This window comes from Balaenoptera borealis (assembly GCF_965194805.1).
Source record: "Balaenoptera borealis genome assembly, chromosome: 1".
Taxonomy (NCBI): Eukaryota; Metazoa; Chordata; class Mammalia; order Artiodactyla; family Balaenopteridae; genus Balaenoptera; species Balaenoptera borealis.
The window spans coordinates 118,372,603-118,398,240 of NC_138860.1; the positions used below are offsets into that span (position 1 = coordinate 118,372,603).

Consider the following 25,638-nt stretch of genomic DNA (forward strand, 5'->3'; position numbering starts at 1 on the left):
AGGTTGTTATTTAATTTTATTTATTTTATTATTTATTTTGGCTGCACTGGGTCTTAGTTGCGGCACGTGGGATCTTTTAGTTGCAACATGTGGACTTCTTAGTTGCGACATGCATGTGGGCTCTAGTTCCCCGACCAGGGATCGAACCTGGGCCCCCTGCATTGGGGCCCCCTGGAGTCTTACCCATTGGACCACCAGGGAAGTCCCAAAGATGTTTTAATAATGGGGGACTTGTCAACATTCATTGCCACTTGGAACTGAGGATTTTGTTTATATTACAGCTAAATAAATGATGTTGTTTAGTGGAAGAGATTAGGATGGTTGTGGAAAGAGCACAGATTTGGAATTACACAGACTTTGGTTTGCATTTCAGTATCACCATTTAGTAGCTTTACTCTGATGTTGGGCAGGTTATTTCATATCTTTGAGCCTCAGTTGCCTTGTCAGTTAAGAGGGGTTATAATATAATGCCTGCTTTACAGTGCTGAAGTAAAGGTTAGATAGGAAAGTATATGGAAAGTGCCTACCACAGTGACTAGCATGTAATAAGTCATAGTTTTTATTAATTTTTTTATAAATGTCTCAATCTGAGAACAATAGATATTAATTTTGTGGATACTATGGGTAAACAAACCCTTATATTTTTGTGATGGTAGATGAATATGCAAAATACCAATGCCAAGTTCATACCCGAATGACTTAAAATTCATCTATGCACAGTTACATACAAAGATTAATTATTTAACTTGCAAAATTATTGATAATATTTTTATTGAGGAGCTAAGGATTAAGATCATATATTTTGTACTCAGTTGACATTTTTCAAGTACCTTTGGTGTTTGGGTATGATGATGAAGGAGGTAGAGAGAAATGAGATTCACTATCTTCTTTCCATGTTTATCACTACTTACCATTTACTAATATAGTACATTACTTCTTGCTTAGATTCCTTTAATAGCCTCCCAAATCATCTCTCCATTTCAGTTTCCTTTGCTCAAGTTGGAAAGATGAATACTCCACAAATTACAGCTTAAACCATATGACAGCTTGCTCAAGTATCTTCAGTCTCCATTGCCTACCAATGTAAGTATACACTAATCTTGGTTGGAGTCATATTGTAGACTGTTTCCCCATTTTTACTTTACGATATGCCCCTCTGTACATCCAGAGCCGGATCAGGATATGTGAGCACACAAACTAACAATTATAAAAGTACTTATCTATGTTTATAAACAAATATAGTATGTTTTGTGTGGTTTATGTACATGGTATCATACTGTACCTATAATTCGGTAGTTTTCCTTACTCAATATTATATATATGAAATCTGTTTAATATTGATTAGAGGTATGTAGACATGACCTATTTCTCTCGGCCGTTGTATAGACCCATCTTACGAATACACCACATTTTGTTTGTCCAGTCCGCTACTGGGGGATAGTTAGATTGTTTCCAGTTTTCACTCTTAAAAATCATGCTGTAGTGAACATCTTCATGTATCCTAGAACACAAATATTAAGAGTTTCTTTAAGAGGCCTACATATAAGCGTCTGCATAATTTTTATTTTACTAACTACCACCAGTTGCCTTCAGCAGAAAGTCCCTGTTTCATCCCATTTTCACGAAAGCTTGATAGATATTATTAGGTGGAAATAGTATCTTCTGGGTTTTTTTTTTTTTCAAATCTGCATTTCTTTGGCTGACTTCGAGATTGAGACTCTTTTCCTAAGGTGATTGGCCTTTTAATTTTCCTTCCCTGTGCATTGACAATTCGTGTCCTTTGCCCATTTTGTTGTTGTTGTTGAATTGTTGACATTTTTTTCTTTTTTCCCCCTTTTTTTTATTGAATCTAAAAATATCTGCTTCTTATTTGTCATAAACCTTTCTTTTTTTTTTAAATTTTATTTATTTATTTATTTATTTATGGCTGTGTTGGGTCTTCGTTTCTGTGCGAGGGCTTTCCCTAGTTGCGGCAAGTGGGGGGCCACTCTTCATCGCGGTGCACGGGCCTCTCACTATCGCGGCCTCTCTTGTTGCGGAGCACAGGCTCCAGACGAGCAGGCTCAGTAATTGTGGCTCACGGGCCCAGCTGCTCCGCGGCATGTGGGATCTTCCCAGACCAGGGCTCGAACCCGTGTCCCCTGCATTAGCAGGCAGATTCTCAACCACTGCGCCACCAGGGAAGCCCCTGTCATAAACCTTTAGTGTCTTTAAATTGTTTTTTTTTTACTATCTTAAATTTATATGTAATTAAAATTCAAAGAATTGAGTATTTTAATACATGAATATGATGTATTTCTTCATTTTTTCAGCTCTTTAATTACTATTATGAATTTATTTGCTTATAAATAGTAATATAATTGAATTTCATACATTGAATTCTTATATTCCTAGAGTTTTGGTTGCATCTCTCAGGATTTTCTATGAAAATGATTATGATTTTCAAATAATGACAATTTTGTCACTTTAAAATACTCATATTTATTCATTATTGTGTCTTTTTGCCTTGGTTAGGGCCTCCAGTATAATACTGACTAGGAGCAATGCTAGCAGGTATCTTGGTGCACTCCTGACTTTAATCTGCATGCTTCTAATATTTCCTATAAATTATGATGCTTGGTATAGAATTGTCTAGATACTTGCTAAAGTTTCTTTTAAATCCCAGTTTTCCAAATTTTTGTTTCTTAAAAATCATGAATAAGTAGTTGAATGTATCAAATGCCTTTTCTGCATTTATTGAGATACTTATGTTTTTCTCCTTTAATCTGTTAATATGGTAAATTGCACTGATAGTTTTTATTTTTTGTCATTATTATCAGTTTTGCTTTTTTATTATTCCAGTTTTTTTATTATTATTAGTTCATTTCATTTGGAACTCAGATATATAATTTAATAATTTTCCTCAGTTGATGATACTCTATCATCATTTGACCATGTCTCCTCTGCTGTATCATTTTACTTATTTTTATTTTCATTATCCACAGCTCTGTTCCATTTCTTCTACCCACACTTTTACTTTAGTGCGTTTGTTATATATCCTGATATAATAAAGTGTTATTTTTGTGTGTGTGTCTATGCATTAATTTATACAAATGTTATTGGTTTATAGCTATTGCTTTGTTTCAACTTTTTTTCACTCAACACTGTATGTTTAACTCTATTTTGTTGCTAGATATGCATCTGCTGTATTGTTTTTAAGTATAGTATAGTATATTAGTAATATATAGTATAATATTTCAGATTATGTACGCTTTGCATTTACTTATCTATTCCCCCAGAGATGGGCACCTAAAGTAACTTTCAACTTTCTGCAACTATAAAATAACACTGTGATAAATATCTTCATGTAAGTTGCTTTTTGATTTGTGCCCTGGTTTCTTTGATGCTTATACCCAGGTATGTGATTGTTGGAACATGAGATAATTTGTACATTGATTTTATTAAATTCCACCAGATTATTTTCCATAATACTGCCTCAGTTACACTCCTGCCAGTAGAGTAGAAGAAATCTTATTTCTCTACTTTCTTACCTACAATTGCTGTTATCTGATTTTTTTTTTTTTTTTTGGCTGCGTTGGGTCTTCGTTGCTGCGCTCAGGCTTTCTCTAGTTGCAGTGGGCGGGGTCTACTCTTCGTTGTGGTGTGCGTGCTTCTCATTGTGGTGGCTTCTCTTGTTGCGGAGCACAGGTTCTAGAGGCACGGGCTTCAGTAATGGTGGCACGTGGGCTCAGTAGTTGTGGCTTGCAGGCTCTAGAGCGTAGGCTCAGTAGTTGTGGTGCATGGGCTTAGTTGCTCCGCGGCATGTGGTATCTTCCCGGACCAGGGATCAAACGCATGTCCCCGGCATTGGCAGGCGGGTTCTTAACCACTGTGCCACCAGGAAGTCCCTGATTTTTAATTTTTATTAATTTGATTAATGTTAAGGTATATATCAATGTTGAAATTGGCATTTCTCTGATTCTACTGTGTTTCTCTGATTTCTATACTTACTTGCCACTGAGCTTCCTTTTATTTTTATTTTTTTAAAGTTTTATTTATTTATTTTTGATGTGGACCATTTTTTAAAGTCTTTATTGAATTTGTTACAATATTGCTTCTATTTTATGTTTTGGTTTTTTGGCCATGAGGCATGTGGGATCTTAGCTCCCCGACCAGGGATTGAACCCACACCCCCTTCACTGGAAAGTGAAGTCTTAACGACTGGATTGCCATGGAAGTCCCTGGGCTTCCTTTTAAATGATTTACCTACTTATATCCTTTGCCTGTTTTTCTATTGAGGTTTCCTGTCTTTTTCTTATTCATTTGCAACTGTTTCTTATACATGCCGTATATTAATTCCTTAGCAGGTTTTAAACACTGAAAATATTTTCTTTGGTCTGTCAACTGTCAGTTTTGCCTATGACGTCCTTGTGAGCAGAAGTTCTCAATTTTGATGTATATAAATCCATTTTTAAAAAATGTTTTGTGTTTTTAGGTCTTGCTTAAGAAGTCCTTTCAACCCTAAAATCACTCAGATATTTCCTTTTATTTTCTTCTATTAGCTTTTAAAATTTGCCTTTTACACTTGAGACTTTATTCCAGATGGCATTCCCCTGTGTGTATGGCATAAATCAGGGAATACTACTTTATTCTTCTGGATATATTGAGCTAGTTTTCCTAACACTATCTGGAAAGTAATCTATTTTTTTTCTATTGATTCATGGTGCTGCCTTTATCAGACATCAGTTTCTGTTTCTGAACTTTCTATTCTGTTACATTGTGTATTTGTTTCTGTGTAATTGCATACTACATTTATTCCTATAGCTTTGTAGATTGTATTAATATCTGGGAAAGAAGTTCTTCCATTTTACTTATCTTTTTCAAAATTAGATGAGTTTTTCATGAACCTTTATTTCATGTAATTTCAATGATGTGATTGTTAAATCTTCTAGAATTTTTATTGAAATCTGAATTAGTTATCTATTGCTGTATAACTAATTACTCCATAACTTAGTGGCTAAAACAACAATAAATATTATCGCTCTGCTCTGTGGATCAGGAATTCAAAATATCTTAATTGAATGGTTTCTGTCTTGAGGTCTCTCATGAGATTGCAACCAAGATGTCAACTGGGGCCACAGTCATCTAAAGGCTTGACTTGGGCTGGGAGATTCCTCTCCAAGTAGGTTCACTGATATGGCTACCAAGTTGATGTTGACAGTTGGCAGCATCAGTTCCTTGTCACATGAATCTTGTGACAGAGCTTCTTGAATATCCTTACAACATGGAGGCTGATGTATGCTAGAGCAAGTGATCCAGGAGATAGCAAGGTAGAAGCTGCAACGTTATTTATAACCTAGTCTCAAAAGTCACACTCCAACGTTCCTGCAATATCCTATTGATTGCACAAGACAGCTCTCCTCAGTATGAGAGGGGACTCCACCAGGAAGCAAGAATCACTGGGGGCCATCTTGGAGGCTGAGTACCTCAGTTCACCCTCTGGCTGCCAATAATTAATGTCACTCTCACATGCAAAATAGACTCATCCTTCTCACAAGACTCCCCTAAATCTCATCCCACTACAGAATCAGCTTAAAGTCCAGAATCTCATCTAAATAAGGTCCAGAGGTGATGAGGCTTCTTGGGTATAGTTCCTTAAGTACAGTTCTTTGAGTACAGTTTCTTTTGATCTGAAAACTTGTGGACTTAAGAGAGGGAGCCAAACAATGCCATGTATATCAGGAGGCAAGAATCATTGGGGGCCAGTCTTAAAGGATGGCTACCACAAAATTTCATTTAACATTTCTTATAAGACAGGTCTGTTGGAGACAAATTCCTTCAATCTTTGTTTAAGAAAGTATTTCTCCTTCACTTTTTTCTTTTTTTTTAGATTAAAACCCTTTTCAGTTAGGTTTTTACAATATAAAATAGATTTAATATTGAAATGACACAAATTTGGAATCATTATTAACCTTATTTGCCACTCTTTATAGACATTGGTCCACTTCCACATGAAAACTAGGGAGCATCTACTTCCACTTAACATTCTATAGAACGATGTTGTACTGCAAACCAGAGTAACTTACTTACAAAAGGGGAAAAATTACTGAAATCATGCCCCAAGATGTCCCCCAAATGTTTTTGTGTGTATAATTACAAGCGTCTATAACTCCACAAAGCTAGTTCCTTCTTAGATCAATGTAGTATCTTTAATATCTACACCTGACCATTCGGATCACCAAACTTTCAGAAGAGGTTAAAAAACAGCTATAGTCTGTCAATCAGATGGAAGTCCAAATCTAAGTAAGTGACTGTATAAGCACATACATAGTTTAGAGTTGCTTGAAGTTAAAAACCTTTACTTTACTCGTTTCAGATTAAGATGTTTATGTTCATAGTATATAACAGTCCAATTATAACTTTCACCTGTCCTGTGTAAGGAAGTAAGTTAAGCATTTCAAAGTCAGTGCATTTTCCCAACATAAATAACACAAACTGTTATTTCAGTGCATGTTTCCAAATATTAAATGGAATGAAATTCATTATATTAAATGGTTATATCAATCATAGTATTTGAGCATATTATGGAACCTATATCACACAAATCAACTCACATCAATACTATAATTAATTCACTCTAAAAGAACATCATCACGGGCACACAAAAGAGAGAACACAATCTGCTTTTTTATAAATTCATACTATCTACTTTACACTAAAAGATTTATTATAACGAGACAGCTGATTTCCAAACCCCTTTTCTAAGTTGGCATAAGGAAAGTTCAATCCATTCGAATCTTCTGGTTTGTCATCCTATAAATGATGCTATCATATCCAGGATCCATGTTCCAAATATTGTAAGAGGTGATAATCACAGCCAAGGCCAAGGTGATCGTTATCCAAAGTATCATGTTGAAAACCACTGGATATTCAAAATTATACTTATATGCGAGGTTATAGGTACTTGATGGGTCCGTCGCTTGTTTTGCCTCAAGGATAGTCCTAGTCTTCCTCGCAAGGGATGTGTCGAACGATCTGACAGTCACTAACTCTACCACTGCATTCCCACTGTAGAGACTGTACATGTCATCTGCAAACTTTTGTAGAGCATCAACAAGGATCTTAGAAGCACCTCTAAATTGTTCAGAGTCTTCCCCGTAACGTTTCCCAATTTCATCCAAACCTGCCAGCTCCAGTGAGTATAAATCAGGAGAATGATCCTTGGTTAGATGCTTATGTCGAGACAACAAACTTGCAATATCATGTAGCACTTGCAGTTCAGAAAGAAAAAGCAGATCAACTTCATTGTTCCTACTCAGAGAATTGTGGGGAAGTAAACTGAGAACAGAGTTTTCTTGAAACAGTCGATTGCGGAGCTGTCTTAGCGTTACTGAGAGATCTTCAAAAACCGAGTTTGCCTTCCCCACCATGTACACTCTTTCCTCACTGGGAGCCAACTGTAAAACTACAGGAGTTTCTTCAGAAAATAAGGAGTGAATGGAATTTGCAACGCTGTCAAGACTAAAAGGAACTGCATTTTCCAAAGGGTACGAAATGACACTGCCTGGGAGTAGAGCAAGCTTGTCCACTCCCTTCACCGTCACCATAACGGTAGCCCGAGGACGGTGGAATAGGTTACCCACTGCAAGTCCCGGCCAAGAAAGGTCTTCTTTCACAGAGAAGCCCATGGACAATGCAGCCACGTCTGGGATTCGCTCTCCTGGTATGGGCCAATTTCCATCCCGGAAAACAACAGACCCTGGTGATCTTAATATACTAAACTCGTCCCCTAAGATACCCGCCACCAAGAAGGACAAGAGCACGACGAGCACAGCCATGGTTCCGCGGCGGCCGCAGCAGTGCAGGACGACGCGGAGCGGGCCGGCGGGACGCGCTCGACCACCGCAGCACGAGGGGGTGACGAGCTCGGGCTCGCCCCGACTCCCTGAGCCCGCCTTGTCCTCGCCTCCTCTGGGACGGCTGCCGCCTTCTCCACCAACCGCCAGCTACGCCGCGGCCTGGGGAAGAGACGAAGGCTCGGAGACGTCAGCATCATGGGCGGAGCCTAACGTGATGGATGGAAGGCCCTGCCAATGGCAGGCAGCGATCGAAGAGCCGGGCAGTTCCTCCCCCGGCCCGTGACGACCGGTCACGGGATGGAGGGTAGGGCGGGTGGTCGGGGGCTGGGGGGATGACGGAACCTGTCGAGCGGTCTAGAGAGCCCACAGGGTGGAGCTGCCTCCCGGGTGGGGACCCTTTCGCCAGTCTCGAGCGACGGTCTCCAACCAGGGTGTCTGTCTGTCCCGGTCGCGTGGCCCCGCCCCGCTACGGGTGCAGCTGTGGAAGCTGCAAGGCTGGTTTGGGTTTCGCTATAACAATTACACAGATCCACTTTTTTTTTTGAATGAAAGATTCTTTAAAATCTATAGTGCGTTACAATTTTCAAGTGTCACATACATGATTTCATATAATCCCATAATAAACTTTTTTTAACCCTCTACCACTATATTGCCCCATACCCTTTCCTTCTCCCCACTAGTAACCACTAGTTTGTTCTCTATATCTGTGAGTTTGCTTCTTTTGTGTTTTATTCACTAGTTTGTTATATTTTTAAGATTCCATATGTAAGTGATATCATACAGTATTTGTCTTTCTCTGTCTGACTTATTGCACATAGCATAATGTCCTACAAGTCCATCCATGTTGCTGCAAATGGCAAAATTTCATTCTTTTTTATGGCTGAGTAGTATTTCATTGTATGTTTATCTACCACATCTTCTTTATCCATCATCTGTTGATGGACACTTAGGTTGCTTCTGTACATTGGCAATTGTAAATAACACTGCTATGAACATTGAGGTGCATGTATCTTTTTGAATTAGTGTTGTTGTTTTTTTTGGATATATACCCAGGAGTAGAATTGCTGAGTCATATGGTAGTTCTATTTTTAGTTTTTTGAGAAACCTTCGTACTGTTTTCCACAGTGCCTGCACCAATTACATTCCCACAACAGTGTATGAGGGTTCCCTTTTCTCTACAACCTTGTCAACATTTGTTATTTGTGTTCTTTTTGATCATAGCCATTCTGATGTGTGTGGGGTGATATTTCATTGTCATTTTGATTTGTATTTCCCTGATGATTAGCGATGTTGAGCATCTTTCCATGTGCCTGTTGGCCATCTGCATTTTCTCTTTGGAAAAATGCCTATTCAGTTCTTCTGGCCATTTTTTAATTGAGTTTGTTTTTTTGATGTTGAGTTGTATGAGCTGTTTATATATGTTGCATGTTAACCCCTTATCAGTCATATCATTTGCAAATATCTTCTCCCATTCAGTAGGTTGTTATTTTGTTTGTCGATGGTTTCCTTTGCTGTACAAAAGCTTTTGAGTTTAATTAGGTCCCATTTGCCTATTTTTGCTTTTGTTTCCTTTGCTTTAGGAGACGGATCCAAAAAAACACTGCTTCAATTTGTGTCTAAGAGTGTTCTACATATGTTTTCCTCTAGAAGTTTTATAGTATCCAGGCTTACATTTAGGTCTTTAATCCATTTTGAGTTTATTTTTGGATAGCTACTTGTAAAAGATTAAAATTAGAACGTTCTCTAATACCATATACAAAAATAATCTCCTTTGCTTTTGAAGAATAATTTGGCTGGATAGAGAATTCTAGGTTGGTGGTTTCTCTTTCAACACTTTAAATGTATCACTCCACCCGCTTCTTGCTTGCAGGGTTTCTGAAGAGAATTCTTATCCTGTTCCTTTGTAGATAAGGTGTTTTTTATTTCCAGCTTCTTTCAAGACTTTTTGTCTTTTTTTTCTGCAATTTGAATATGATATGCCTACTTATAGATTTTTTTTTGAAATTTATTATACTTGGTGTTCTCTGAGTTTCCTTAAAATGTGGTTGATATTTGTCATTAATTTTGGAAAATTCTCAGCCATTATTTATAGTTTCTTTTCCTTTCTCTTTCTCCTTCTCCTGCTACTCCCATTGAATGTGTGTTGCACTTTTTGTAATTGTCACATAGTTCTTGGATATTCTATTCCATTTTTTCTCTTCTTTTTTCTCTTTGCTTTTCAGTTTGGGAAGTTTCTATTGACATATCTTCAAACTTACTAATTCTTTTATTGGCCATGTCCAGTCTACTGATGAGTCCATCAAAGACATTATTCGTTTCTGTTACAGTGTTTTTGATTTTTAGCATTTAATTTTGAGTCTTTATTAAGGCTTACATGTCTCTGCTTATATTACTTACCTGTTCTTGCATGTTTTCCACTTTTTATATTAGAGCCCTAGGATATTAATCATAGTTATTTTAAATTCTTTTTTTAAAATTTTTATTGGATTATAGTTGATTTACAATGTTGTGTTAGTTTCAGGTGTACAGTGAAATAAATCAGTTATATATATATAGATATATAGATATATATATATCTCCACTCTTTTTTCGATTCTTTTCCCGTATAGGTCATTACAGAGTATTGAGTAGAGTTCCCTGTTCTACAGAGTAGGTCCTTATTAGTTATCCATTTTATATATAGTAGTTTGTATATGTCAATCCCAATCTCCTAATTTATCCTTCTCCCCTTTTCCAGTTATTTTAAATTCTTGATCTGATGATTCCAAAACTTCTGCTATATCTAAGTCTGGTACTGATGCTTTTGGTCTTTTCATACTATTTTTTTGCCTTTATCATGCCTTGTAATTTTTGGTTGAAAGCCACACATTGTGTATTGGGTGAAAGGAACTGAGGTAAATAGGCCTTTCATCTGAGGTTTTACACTATCTGGCTATGAGTTAGGGTATGCTTACTGCTGTAGCTTTAGGTGTCAGAGACAAAAATTTCCTCTAGTGTCTATTTTTGTCTCCTTGGATGTTTTGGGCTTCCCTAGAGACTCCTTCTTAAATTGGTTCTGAGGCTTCCATTTCTTCTATCTTTAATCCTCTGTTATTATACTGCAGCCTTATTCATGTGATGATAAGGTGTGAGGGAAGGGGAAGCATCTTATAGTCCTATAATTAGGTCTCATTTTTTTAGTGCGCTTGTCCCCTGAGCTGTGACCTTCACACGTTTTATAGATTTTTTTTTTTTCCTTTGATAAGACAGGAACAACTAAATGGCTCTGGAGTTGGGTATTTCTCTTCCTCCATGTGGAAGGCTAGTGAGGGTTGGATTTGGGTATTTTCCTCTCCCCACATGAGAGTCTAGGGGAGATTGGAACTGAGTATTTCTCTTCCTCAAAGTTGGTTGGGCTCTTGTAAAACCCAAGCTGTATGGTTAGGTAATATTGTTTCCCTTGAGGACAGCCTTTTGTTAAGGAGAACAGAATGCTCTGGGCATATTTCAAAATGATTACTTTTCCATCTCCCCTGCTAAAAATCTGAAAGAATTTTTCACCAATTCTCACTTCTGAGAACCTGGTGGGGGCTTCTGGAGCAAAAGCTCAGGAAAGTGTGGAGGTTCCTCTAAGGTCCCCTGGAGTTTTTAACTCTTAAGTTTAGCTGCACTGAACCTCTTGCAGTTCATCATTTATAGTTTGTGTTCTATTGGTACTGGCTTCAGTGGCAAGGTTCAGCTCCTGGGCTTCTGTTCTTGGTAAGCTGTGATTCTCTATATTAATGAGGCAGCAGATAGTGATATGGCCTTAATTCTTTGATGGATCTAAGAAGAATTGTTGATTTTCAGTTATTCAGCTTTTTTTCTTGGGAGGATGGTAGTGATGACATCTAGCTCTTTATGTGTCAGACTGGTGCTATTGATTTTTATAAATTGATCTTGTGTCTGGTAACTTTACAGAACTCTCTTATTAGTTTTAATTATTTGTTAATTCTGTTGGATTTTATATGTCACCTGAAAGTACTTACAGTTTTGTATCTTTCTTCCCAACTATTGTATCTTCTATTTTTTTTTTTTAACTGCATAGGAATCTTACTTTCCTCAGTGACTGTTAAAGCTTTGTAAATCATTTCTCAGTACAGTGGCCAAGTAGATAGAATAAATTATTCCTTGACCCTTTGAGACTTTCATAATCAACAGTAATTTTTTATGATTTATAGACTCTTAAGTGATTTGTTTTCCTCAGAATTTAGAATTCTTCCTCTTTTGTGTCTAATTTCTCATCCCTACTTGAAGATTTAATGCCCTCTTTTAAAATTCTTTTAAAGATTAAGATTGGACATTAAGGTTCATAGTATCAGGTTAATAAAGTTTTCAAAGGTTTCATTTTTAATGAATAATGGTGGTTGAATTATAATATAATTTTATATGTGTATTGAAATGATAATATAGTTTTCCTTTTTAATCTATTAATGTGGTAAATTACATTGATTTTCTAATATTAAACCATCTTTGGATTCCTAGGATAAATTCAACTTGGTCATAATATGTTATTATTTTTTATATATTCTTCTGGATTTGGTTTGCTAATGTCTTATAATTTTTTTCCAACTTTTCCAGATGTATCATATAACTTCCTCCTTTCAGACATTCAAAGATTTTTTGAAATATTCCTGCCTGTAAACAAAGGATTTTCCTCTAATATAACTGTTACTCTGTCTCTTTCTCGCTCAGAAAAAAATCACACTATTGCTATATTCATAGCTTAATTTACATTTTATTAGGTAGTTTATAAGTTCTATTAACATGATGCAGTTAATTTCCTGAAATGCTATGTGTTGTTTCAGGTCACTATTATTAAGTGGTTAGTTTTCATTATATCAAATACTTATAATACCATGTGCACATGATATCTTGTGGATATTTTTTGATGTAATTGGTCAAATTTGAATTTCTTTGATGGTATGAAAATGTTCATTAGTTTGTTTTCATGAATATTTATTGAATATCTAGTATGTGTCAAGTACTATTGTAGTTGCTGAGGATATAGCACTCAAAAAAATATCCCTGCCTTGATGGAGCATCTTGGTGATATTCTTAGGACCTAATAATAATGGTCTCAGAATATAAATGGGACTTCAGTGATGTTCCACAGTTCATACAAAAAAAAATTATTCTTGTTGTCTAATAGTCATTTCATGCCTAGGGTCAAAGCTTTGATAGACCACTTTGGTTTTTTTTAACATCTTTATTGGAGTATAATTGCTTTACAATGTTGTGTTAGTTTCTGCTGTATAACAAACTGAATCAGCTATATGCATACGTATATCCCCATATCCCCTCCCTCTTGCGTCTCCCTCCCACCCTCCCTATCCCACCCCACTAGGTGGTCACAAAGCACCAAGCTGATCTCCCTGTGCTGTGCAGCTGCTTCCCATTAGCTATCTATTGTACACTTGTTATGTCAATGTTACCCTCTCACTTTGTCCCAGCTTACCCTTCCCCCTCCCCGTGTGATAGACCACTTTTAATCAATGATAAAAAACAAATTTGACCTCCTTACTGCTTTGGACCATATTTCATTGAAAAATTATCTTTATACTCTTTTTGATTATAGTTTATATTAACATGAATTATTCGTTCATAATAAAAATGAAACCTAAATAATTCTACCGTAAAATTTTTTCTATTGTGGATTCATAAATATTTTTCAAATGGCTTGGATAAATTTTGATTTGGTTAATATACAATACCAAATGAATTTGTAGCACACTTTGAAAATATTTCTTAAAAAGCCAACAGATAGGGAGTTCCCTGGTGGCCTAGTGGTTAGGATTCAGCTCTCTCACTGGCGTGGCCGGGGTTCAATCCCTGTTTGGGGAAATAATATCCCGCAAGCCGCAAGGTGCGGCCAAAAAAAAAAAAAAAAGGCCATCAAGTAAAATCTGCATTTTATTTTATATTGGGTTAATAAATGGAATTTTTAAAAGATAGGAAATGGTATATTCATTTTGCTTACATTGAGACTAATTAGAACTATTAAACTCAAGTACTTAGGAAATTTACTACTTTTGTACATTCACTTGTATATTTCAAAGAGCTTTATAATAGACTATGAATATAGCAAATTAAATTCTAAATAAATGTTTACCAAATATGTATAACATTGAATTTCAGTTCTGATACAATTCCTAGCTTAAAATACAGATAAAATCATAACTAATACAAAAATTGCCAAGCTGATTGCAGAAATTTTGTTACCCAGAGCAGGGACGCTGTCTTCCGGCAGAGGAATAAACTTGGCTGCTTGTGCAACATTAGAAACCTCTGAGGTGATATTGGCTTCATTGATGGCTTGGACTGCAATATAGAATTTGGTGACATTTTCTATTTTAAAAGGTTCTGACTTAAATTCAAAATTTTCTATTGAGCTGGCCTCCTTAGGTATTAGACTAGAAGTATTCACTAAAGCAGCATTGTCAAAATCTTCTCGGAGATCCAGGAAACTCTTACTTATTCTTATAATGTAGCAGTTGGCTGGAAAACAAACAGATATTTCATGTATGTTAGAATCACTAGGATGCCTTATTGCAACCACATTGCCTTGCATGTAGGGGCCTATCAGAAATGCACACCAGGTTTTTTGTCTGGTTATTCCATCTTTATTTTAAGAAAAAATATGGGAACAGTTTTTTATCTAGTTATCTAATCACAAAGAATTTAATTCAAAATTGTATAGTACTAAAAATGGAATCTAGATTTCTTTTTAGAAATAGAAATATGAAGAACTGAGTCCACTTTTGATTTAGAACAAGGAACACAATAATGTTTGAGCATAGTAAAGATATTTAGTACTCTATGCCTGTATTATTTCTCATTAAGCTGAGAGAGAGAGTAATGGGACGGGTGAGGAAGAGAGTAGATAAGTAGAGTGGGAGCCAGGGATAAGGATAAAGAGCAAAGGGAGGCAGAGAGGCTGGAATGTGTACCAATTAAACATGTTTAGGAGCTAGGCAGACTTTGATTAGCACCTTAGTTCTACTATTTTCTAGCTGTAACAAAGAAAAATTTATTTACCCCTTCTTACCTTTAGTTTTCTTATCTGTAAAATAGAGAATCGGTCATTCAATTCATTCAACAAATATCTACGGAATGCTAGTGATGAGAATTATATATGATAATGCATGAAAAGTATTTAGCACAATGTCTGGGAGTTAATAAATGTTTGAAATATTAGCTATTATTACTGTTACTTTATCAAGAAAGGAAAGAAAGATGCTGATGAATGTTTCATTTCAAAATGCTTTTAGAAATCTACAAGAGCCATCGATATAGAAATATATTCTCACATTATGAAATGCCATGAACAATAAAACATCAGATGTCTTCTTTGAAATGAAGACTTTATTTTTTTTTCATGAAATGTTGAAGATGTTTTAAGCATGTGGTGAATAACTTCAATTTAGTGTTTTTTTTTTTTTAAATTCAGGCCCTGTGCCTTAAAATTCTAGTCTTTCAATAAATAGGCCTTATCGATCTGACCTATTCCACTACTCTTTACATCCTCTCTGCATTCCACTGAGGTGGATCTATCTATCTATCCATCCATCCTTTACTTTCATTCAAATATTTCATTGTGAAATTTTGCTCTCTTGACTTTGATCATATTATTTCGTTCCTTTTTTCCCTGTCATGACTCCCTGGAATGTGCCTCCCTCTCCCTATCTATACAATTTGTACTCATTCTTCAAGGCCCAACAGGAGATCCAGTTTCTTCATGAAGTCCTGGTCATGTATTTCATCCCCTTATGACTCTCTTCCATGAACTCTCATTGCATGGAAAAGAGTTTTCCAGTTTTATAGAGGTTCAGTTTATCTTTTCAATTTGAACATATTATTCTTGAAAGCAAAAGTATGTTTTTGTATGAACTAGAGTACTCCTTTTGTATGAACTAGAGTATCTGATACTGTGTTGGGCATGTATTTGACCTCCTTAATTACTTCTAGGCCCCAACAGACACATGAAAAGATGCTCAACATCACCAATCATCAGGGAAATGCAAATCAAAACTACCTTGCACCTGTCAGAATGTATTTTATCAAAAAGACAACAAATAACAAGTGTTGGTGAGAATGTGGAGAAAAGGGAATCCTCTTGCACTGTTGGTGGGAATGTTGGTTGGTGCAGCCACTATGGAAAACGGTATGGAGGTTACTAAAGGAATTAAAAATAGAACTACCATACGATCCAGCAATTCTACTTCTGGGTGTTTTTCTGAAGAAAACAAAAACCCGAATTCAAAAAGATATATGCACTTCTATGTTCATTGCAGCATTATTTTCAATAGCCAAGATATGGACCACCTAAGTGTCCATTGACAGATGAATGGATAAAGAAGATGTGGTATATATATATACAATGGAATATTACTCGGCCATAAAAAAGAATGAAGTCTTGCCTTTTGTGACAACATGGATGGACCCAGAGGGTATTATGCTAAGTGAATTATGTCAGACAGAAAAAGACAAATACCACATGATTTCACTTATATGTGGAATCTAAAAAGCAAAACAAATGAACATAACAAAACAGAAATAGACTCATAGATACAGAGAACAAATAAGTATTTGCCAAAGGGGAGAGGAGTGGGGGGGAATGAGTGAAATAGGTGAGGGAGATTAAGAGGTACAAACTTTTACAAAATAAATGAGTCATGGGGATGAAATGTACAGCATGGGGAATATAGTCAGTAATACTATAGTAATTTAGTATGGTGACAGATGGTAACTAGACTTAAAGTGGTGATCATTTTGTATTGTATAGATATATCAAATCACTATGTTATGCACTTGGAACTAACATAGTGTTGTAGGTCAATTACACCTTAATAAAAATATTACTTGTTGACCAACAATAGAGTTATTCAGTTGATACCCAAAATGACAAAATTAGAGGATCATAAAATATTAGAATTACATCTACTTGTTTTAGTAATTCTAGGTCATATAGTCTGATTTGCATATTTGACAGGTATGGAAACTGGGTCCCAGAAAATTTAAGTTTTTAATTTGAAATTATATAAATATTTATTTTTTGAGATACTTCTACTACCTCGTTTTGCAATGCCTAAGGGTAAAATTTGATAGCAACTACAGTACCTTCCTACTTGTCACAAGGAAAGAGGACGATCAGATCCCACCTATTTGAGGCATTTGAGGTTAAACACAGTGAAGTTTTTTTGATTTTTGTTTTCTCTCCCAATGTACATATGAAATACTTTCTTCCTTCTTTTAGTTCCTATAATCAGCGTAAGGGATGTTTATTATGAAGCCAATCATGAACTGAAGTCTTGGTCTTAACTGAATTCAATTCAGAATTAAACATTTGGTCAGATAATTTCATTTATGTCTTTTTCAGTGGAAGTTTCTTTTTAATTTCACTGTATTTTTAAGGGTCATGATGTATTTCAGAGCTGTCATGATAAGAATCTCAATATTGAAGTACAAAGAGCATTTCATGGGTATTTTATGTTTCCTTTGGCTTTAGAATGATTTTTTTCCATTGTGTAATAATGACAAAAAGAAATATAGATACATGGGAAATGAAAGATGAAAAAGCATCATTTCTTTTGAGAGCATATAGTAAGGGGTTTATTATAACCCAGGAGAAAGAGCATTGAAAGTGGCTTTTCAGCACTGACAACCTCTGAGATATGTGTCTATTGATATGCATATTGCTTTCATTTTACCACCTTAAAGGGAAAATAGCAAGATTGGCTTTACCCCATAAGAATCAACTAGTCTAGGGCTTCCCTGGTGGTATAGTGGTTAAGAATCCGTCTGCCAATGCAGGGGACATGGGTTCGAGCCCGGGTCCAGGAAGATCCCACATGCCGTGGAGCAACTAAGCCTGTGAGCCACAACTACTGAGTGTGCACTCTAGAGCCCCGAGCCACAACTACTGAGCCCACGTGCTGCAACTACTGAAGCCCGCGTGCCTAGAGGCTGTGCTCCACAACAAGAGAAGCCATTGCAATGAGAAGCCCGCGCACCACAATGACGAGTAGCCCCCACTCGCCACAACTAGAGAAATGCTCGTGCACAGCAATGAAGACCCAATGCAGCCAAAAATAAATTAAAAAAAAAAAAAAGAATCTACTAGTCTAGCACAATACTGGAATATGGTAGGCATTCAATAAATACTAATTTAATTTGTTAAATTTAAAGCAAAGCTGAAAGTGATTTAAGCTTCCTGGAATGATGGCAATTTATTCTAAGGAACTTGGAATGAATGAGATATTTTGGCCTTGAACTCTAATTCAGACTCCATAGCCAAATCTCTGCACGTGATCCTCTCTCTCTCTGGGACATCTTCACTTAACTTGGCTAACTTCTCTCATTCTTCAAGACATAGATCAGGGATAGTCTGCACTGAAAAGCCTTTTAAGATATACCTTGTGATCTTAACCCTCAAGTGGAAGTGGACATCCAATGGCATATCTCATCATATTCTGTAAAATTGTCTGTTTATTTGCAGGAAGTATCTTTTGCTTATATTTAAAAAAAAAAGATTTGTGCACTCAACTAAGTGCAAGTTATATATTTTTTTAAATGTTTTAATTTAATTTAATTTATTTTTTATACAGCATGTTCTTAGTAGTTACCTATTTTATACATATTAGTGTATACATGTCAATCGCAATCTCCCAATTCATCCTACCACCCCCCCCACCCCGCCGCCACTTTCCCCCCTTGGCGTCCATACGTTTGTTCTCTACATCTGTGTATCAATTTCTGCCCGGCAAACTGGTTCATCTGTACCATTTTTCTAGGTTCCACATATATGTGTTAATACACGATATTTGTTTTTCTCTTTCTGACTTACTTCACACTGTATGAGTCTCTAGATCTATCCACGTCTCTACAAATGCCCCAGTTTCATTCCTTTTTATGGCTGAGTAATACTCCATTGTCTATATGTACCACATCTTCTTTATCCATTCGTCTGTCGATGGCTATTTAGGTTGCTTCCATGACGGGGTTATTGTAAATAGTGCTGCAATGAACATTGGGGTGCCTGTGTCTTTTTGAATTATGGTTTTTTCTGAGTATATGCCCAGTACTGGGATTGCTGGGTCATATGTTAATTCTATTTTTTGTTTTTTAAGGAAGCTCCATACTGTTCTCCATAGTGGCTGTATCAATTTACATTCCCACCAACAGTGCAAGAGGGTTCCCTTTTCTCCACACCCTCTCCAGCATTTGTTGTTTGTAGATATTCTCATGATGCCCATTATAACTGGTGTGAGGTGATAACTTGTAGTTTTGATTTGCATTTCTCTAATAATTATTGATGTTGAGCAGCTTTTCATGTGCTTCTTGGCCATCTGTATGTCTTTGGAGAAATGTCTATTTAGGTCTTCTGCCCATTTTTGGATTGGGTTGTTTGTTTTTTAAATATTGAGCTGCATGAGCTGTTTATATATTGTGGAGATTAATCCTTTGTCCATGGATTCGTTTGCAAATATTGTCTCCCATTCTGAGGGTAGTCTTTTCGTCTTGTTTGTAGTTTCCTTTGCTTTGCAAAAGCTTTTAAGTTTCATTAGGTCCCATTTGTTTGTTTTTGTTTTTATTTCCATTACTCTAGGAGGTGAATCAAAAAAGATCTTGCTGTGATTTATGTCAAAGAGTGTTCTTCCTATGTTTTCCTCTAAGAGTTTTATAGTGTCCACTCTTACATTTAGGTCTCTAATGCATTTTCAGTTTATTTTTGTGTATGGTGTTAGGGAGTGTTCTAATTTCATTCTTTTACATGTAGCTGTCCAGTTTTCCCAGCACCACTTATTGAAGAGACTGTCTTTTCTCCATGGTATATCCTTGCCTCCTTTGTCATAGATTAGTCGACCATAGGTGTGTGGGTTTATCTCTGGGCTTTCTATCCTGTTCCATTGATCAATATTTCTGTTTTTGTGCCAGTATCATATTGTCTTGATTACTGTAGCTTTGTAGTATAGTCTGAAGTCAGGGAGTCTGATTCCTCCAGCTCTGCTTTTTTCCCTCAAGACTGCTTTGGCTATTCAGGGTCTTTTATGTCTCCATACAAATTTTAAGATTTTTTTTATTCCAGTTCTGTAAAAATGCCATTGGTAATTTGCTGGGATTGCATTGAATCTGTAGATTGCTTTGGGTAGTATAGTCATTTTCACAATATTGATTCTTCCAATCCAAGAACATGGTATGTCTCTCCATCTGTTGGTATCATCTTTAATTTCTTTCATCAGTGTCTTATAGTTTTCTGCATACAGGTCTTTTGTCTCCCTAGGTAGCTTTATTACTAGGTATTTTATTCTTTTTGTTGCAATGGTAAATGAGAGTGTTTCCTTAATTTCTCTTTCAGATTTTTCATCATTAGTATATAGAAATGCCAGAGATTTCTGTGTGTTAATTTTGTATCCTGCAACTTTACCAAATTCATTGATTAGCTCTAGTAGTTTCTGGTGGCATCTTTAGGATTCTCTAGGTATAGTATCATGTCATCTGCAAACAGTGACAGTTTTACTTCTTCTTTTCCAATTTGGATTCCTTTTATTTCTTTTTCTTCTCTGATTGCCATGGCTAGGACTTCCAAAATTATGTTGATTAATAGTGGTGAGAGTGGACATCCTTGTCTCGTTCCTGATCTTAGAGGAAATGCTTTCAGTTTTTCGCCATTGAGAATGATGTTTGCTGTGGGTTTGTCGTATATGGCCTTTATTATGTTGAGGTAGGTTCCCTCTATGCCCACTTTCTGAAGAGTTTTTATCATAAATGGGTGTTGAATTTTGTCAAAAGCTTTTTCTGCATCTATTGAGATGATCATATGGCTTTTATTCTTCAATTTGTTAATATGGTGTATCACATTGATTGATTTGCGTATATTGAAGAATCCTTGCATCTCTGGGATAAATCCCACTTGATCATGGTGTATGATCCTTTTAATGTGTTGTTGGATTCTGTTTGCTAGTATTTTGTTCAGGATTTTTGCATCTATATTCATCAGTGGTATTGGTCTGTAATTTTCTTTTTGTAGTATCTTTGTCTGGTTTTGGTATCAGGGTGATGGTGGCCTCATAGAATGAGTTTGGGAGTGTTCCTTCCTCTGCAATTTTTGGGAAGAGTTTGAGAAGGATGGGTGTTAGCTCTTCTCTAAATATTTGATAGAATTCACCTGTGAAGCCATCTGGTCCTGGATTTTTGTTTGTTGGAAGATTTTTAATCATAGTTTCAATTTCATTACCTGTGATTGGTCTGTTCAGATTTTCTATTTCTTCCTGGTTTCAGTCTTGGAAGGCTGTACCTTTCTAAGAATTTGTCCATTTCTTCCAGGTTGTCCATTTTATTGGCATAGAGTTGCTGGTAGTAGTCTCTTAGGATGCTTTGTATTTCTGCGGTGTCTGTTGTAACTTCTCCTTTTTCATTTCTGATTTTATTGATTTGAGTCCTCTCCCTCTCTTTCTTGATGAGTCTGGCTAATGGTTTATCAATTTTGTTTAACTTCTCAAAGAACCAGCTTTTAGTTTTATTGATCTTTGCTATTGTTTTCTTTGTTTCTATTTATTTCTGCTCTGATCTTTATTTCTTTCCTTCTGCTAGCTTTGGGTTTTGTTTTTGCTTCTTTCTCTAGTTCCTTTAGGTGTAAAGTTAGTTTGTTTATTTGAGATTTCTCTTGTTTCTTGAGGTAGGCTTGTATAGCTATAAACTTCCCTCTTAGAACTGCTTTTGCTGCATCCCATAGGTTTTGGATCACCGTGTTTTCATTGTCATTTGTCTCTAGGTATTTTTTGATTTCGTCTTTGATTTCTTCAGTGATCTCTTGGTTATTTAGTAATGTATTGTTTAGCCTCCATGTGTTTGTGTTTTTTACGTTTTTTTTCCCTGTAATTCATTTCTAATCTCATAGCGTTGTGGTCAGAAAAGATGCTTGATATGATTTCAGTTTTCTTAAATTTACTGAGGCTTGATTTGTGACCCAAGATGTGATCTATCCTGGAGAATGTTCCGTGCACACTCGAGAAGAAAGTGTAATCTGTTGTTTTTGGATGGAATGTCCTATAAATGTCAATTAAATCTATCTGGTCTATTGTGTCATTTAAAGCTTCTGTTTTCCTATTTATTTTCACTTTAGATGATCTGTCCATTGGTGTAAGTGAGGTGTTAAAGTCCCCCACTATTACTGTGTTATTGTCGATTTCCTCTTTTATAGCTGTTAGCAGTGGCCTTATGTATTGAGGTGCTCCTATGTTGGGTGCATATATATTTATAATTGCTATATCTTCTTCTTGGATTGATTCCTTGATCATTATGTAGTGTCCTTACTTGTCACTTATAACATTCTTTATTTTAAAGTCTATTTTATCTGATATGAATATTGCTACTCCAGCTTTCTTTTGATTTCCATTTGCATGGAATATCTTTTTCCATCCCCTCACTTTTAGTCTGTATGTGTCCCTAGATCTAAAGTGGGGTCTCTTGTAGACAGCATATATATGGGTCTTGTTTTCGTATCCATTCAGCAAGCCTGTGTCTTTTGGTTGGAGCATTTAATCCATTCATGTTTAAGGTAATTATTGATATGTATGTTCCTATGACCATTTTCTTAATTGTTTTGGGTTTGTTTTTGTAGGTCCTTTTCTTCTCTTGTGTTTCCCACTTAGAGAAGTTCCTTTAGCATTTGTTGTAGAGCTTGTTCGGTGGTGCTGAATTCTCTTAGCTTTTGCTTGTCTGTAAAGCTTTTGGTTTCTCCATTGAATCTGAATGAGATCCTTGCCGGGTAGAGTAATCTTGGTTGTAGGTTCTTCCCTTTCATCACTTTAAGTATATCATGCCACTCCCTTCTGGCTTGTAGAGTTTCTGCTGAGAAATCAGCTGTTAACCTTATGGGAGTTCCCTTGTATGTTATTTGTCGTTTTTCCCTTGCTGCTTTCAATAATTTTTCGTTGTCTTTAATTTTTGCCAATTTGATTACTATGTGTCTCGGCGTGTTTCTCCTTGGGTTTATCCTGCCTGGGACTCTCTGCGCTTCCTGGACTTGGCTGGCTATTTCCTTTCCCATGTTAGGGAAGTTTTCGACTATAAGCTCTTCAAATATTTTCTCGGGTCCTTTCTCTCTCTCTTCTCCTTCTGGGACCCCTATAATGCGAATGTTGTTGCGTTTCATGTTGTCCCAGAGGTCTCTTAGGCTGTCTTCATTTCTTTTCATTCTTTTTTCTTTATTGTGTTCCAAAGCAGTGAATTCCACCATTCTGTCTTCCAGGTCACTTATCCGTTCTTCTGCCTCAGTTATTCTGCTATTGATTCCTTCCAGTGTAGTTTTCATTTCAGGTATTGTATTGTTCATTTCTGTTTGTTTGTTCTTTAATTCTTCTAGGTCTTTGTTAAACATTTCTTGCATCTTCTCGATCTTTGCCTCCACTCTTTTTCTGAGGTCCTGGATCATCTTCACTATCATTATTCCAAATTGTTTTTTGGAAGGTTGCCTATCTCCACTTCATTTAGTTGTTTTTCTGGGGTTTTATCTTGTTCCTTCATCTGGTACATAGCCCTCTGCCTTTTCATCTTGTCTATCTTTCTGTGAATGTGGTTTTTGTTCCACAGGCTGCAGGATTGTAGTTCTTCTTGCTTCTGCTGTCTGCCCTCTGAGTGCACAAAGCTTAGAAAAAAAAAAAACAAACCTAATAGTATTTGAAATTTCAACAAATGATCAGTGAATGAAGGAAATTGTGCAAGTACAGAAATACTTAGAAAAAGTTTTCCCTCTTAGGGAGAAAGGAACACAACAGAAAGCTCTTAAGTCAGTCTTCTCAAAGTAATTTCTAAGATGGTTCATACTGTGAGAGGCAGTTTGGCACAACAGAATCTGACGAGAGTGAGTTAGTCGTCTAATTTATTTAATGTGAAGTACTTTGGGCCAGTTCATTATCTCTTGGAGCTTAAGTTTTCACATATGAAAATAGGTGGCCCATAGTAGACAATCTATACATGTTATTTATAAATAGGACATTAGAAAATTTTTAGCAAATGAAAACCAGTGGGATTTCTTTTAGTATATAATATTTTTAAATGTTATGTCAAACTTACCTTTTTCTTTATCTAGGACATTGCCAGAGGCTGTTCATGAAAGTTGAATGTGATCTTCTTTAAACTTAGCCTCAACGTCTGTAATTTTGGCGGGTGGGAACACGTGAGGGTGATTACCAGGAGGAGGAGCTCCTGATACAGTAAACGGCCCTCTAGAGGTTAGTCTGCTAAAGTCTGTTTCAGCTTTTGCCACGTCATCTTTGACTCCAGGTCTGGGCGGGTTCCGTATAATTTTACCTACCAAAAAAGCAATTTTGTAACTTGTCATATTGTGATACCTATTGTTTATTTCATAATCTCATTTGCAGCTGTAGAGGGTTAATATTGATTGATAGCAGCCATTGAAAAAGTAACAGCTTTTAATGAAAAAAAGCTTGTTTTATCGGTGTCATTTAAAAATTGATGAGGAGAGACTTCCCTGGTGGTCCAGTGGGTAAGAATCTGCCTCCAATGTAGGGGACATGGGTGCGATCCCTGGTCTGGGAACTAATATTCCACATGCTGTGGGGCGACTAAGTCTGCTCACTCAAGAGCCCACGTGCCACAACTAGAGAGCCCGCTCACTGCTGCTACTGAGCCCACAGGCTCTAACTAGAGAGGAGCTCGTGCCCCAAAACGAAGAGCCTGCACCACAACAAAGAGCCCGCGTGCCACAACAAAAGATCCCACATGCTGCAAATGAAGATCCTGCAACTAAGACCCAATGCACCAAATAAATAAATAAATACTAAGAAATAAATAAATAAAATTGATGAGGAGACATTGTGCAATCTTAGTACTATCTTTTAACCTATCCGTCTTTACTTCTTGACTGTAAATTCTTTGAGGACAAGGATGGTGCCTTATATATCTTTGTAGCTCCAGTATCTAGCAAAATGCTTGCCACCTAGGAGGTGCTCAGTAATTTTTTTTTCCAATGTAAATGAACCGAAGGAGACGTAAACAAAACATATTGGAAGCATAGTCCTATGCTAGGTCTGTTAACATAAATATGGTTTTGAAACATAAAGGTGATTATATAACTATATAACTAGGTTTTCCATAGTACATTATAATTTAAATGCTTGCCACATATAATTTACCTAAATAAATGACACATTTCTATTTTAATGCCAGTTACCATTTTCAACATAGCCTGGTATGTACAGAGCTTTGTTCTGTTGTTGTCTTAAACTTAGCCTAGCCATATTGTTTCTTGCCTGGGCATGTCCTTTTAAACTGTATCTACCACTTCCATGATAATCTGTAAAATATCTTGAGTCGATGCCATCATTCTTGACAGTATCGGCACCTTGATATTGAAATGTAATATTAGACATACAACAAAGTAAAAATGACAATATCAACTGTTCATGAGCACTAGTGATGGAAGCTATTTTGGGAGATAGTATAGCACAATTTTTTAAGCACATGAACCCTAGAATCAGACTACTTGGGTTCAAAACCTGGCTTGGCCACTTGCCAACCTTTGACTTTGCAAAAGTCTAATTCATGGTAAGCATTCAATTAATATTAGCTACTATTATTTCATAAGAGAATCCTAACAAAATAAGGAAAATATAACTAAACTGGAGAAAGCATATGCAAAACACCGACACTAATGAAAATAGAGAAAAACTGTACTCTTGTTACATGGGAAAGACAAAATTGTTCATAAAATTTAAAGAAGATAAATGTGTTCATGTTTATGCCTAGACAAGATAAC

At 36.3% G+C, this 25,638-nt stretch overlaps 1 protein-coding gene, 1 long non-coding RNA gene and 1 pseudogene across 5 annotated transcripts in view; 1 reads left to right on the top strand and 2 right to left on the bottom strand.

Moving 5' to 3' along the window:
• LOC309604795 overlaps positions 1 to 25,638 on the top strand; it is a 184,717-nt gene that overhangs the window by 43,170 nt on the left and 115,909 nt on the right. For all 3 annotated transcript variants that reach the window (XR_014231052.1, XR_014231053.1, XR_014231054.1), the window contains exon 2: positions 985 to 1,083. This is a non-coding gene — a long non-coding RNA (uncharacterized lncRNA). The remainder of the gene's footprint in view (positions 1 to 984; positions 1,084 to 25,638) is intronic.
• LOC309636209 (renin receptor pseudogene) lies at positions 5,934 to 8,050 on the bottom strand (annotated as a pseudogene). Its single transcript has one exon. The product of its transcript is annotated as a renin receptor pseudogene (transcript).
• LOC309604771 (calcium-activated chloride channel regulator 1-like) overlaps positions 9,710 to 25,638 on the bottom strand; it is a 33,128-nt gene continuing 17,199 nt past the window's right edge. The window contains 4 exon segments of the mRNA XM_082339719.1: positions 9,710 to 14,354; positions 23,934 to 23,967; positions 23,971 to 24,170; positions 25,054 to 25,224. Of these exon segments, the coding sequence (XP_082195845.1) occupies positions 14,014 to 14,354; positions 23,934 to 23,967; positions 23,971 to 24,170; positions 25,054 to 25,224 (746 nt within the window). The 3' untranslated portion in view covers positions 9,710 to 14,013.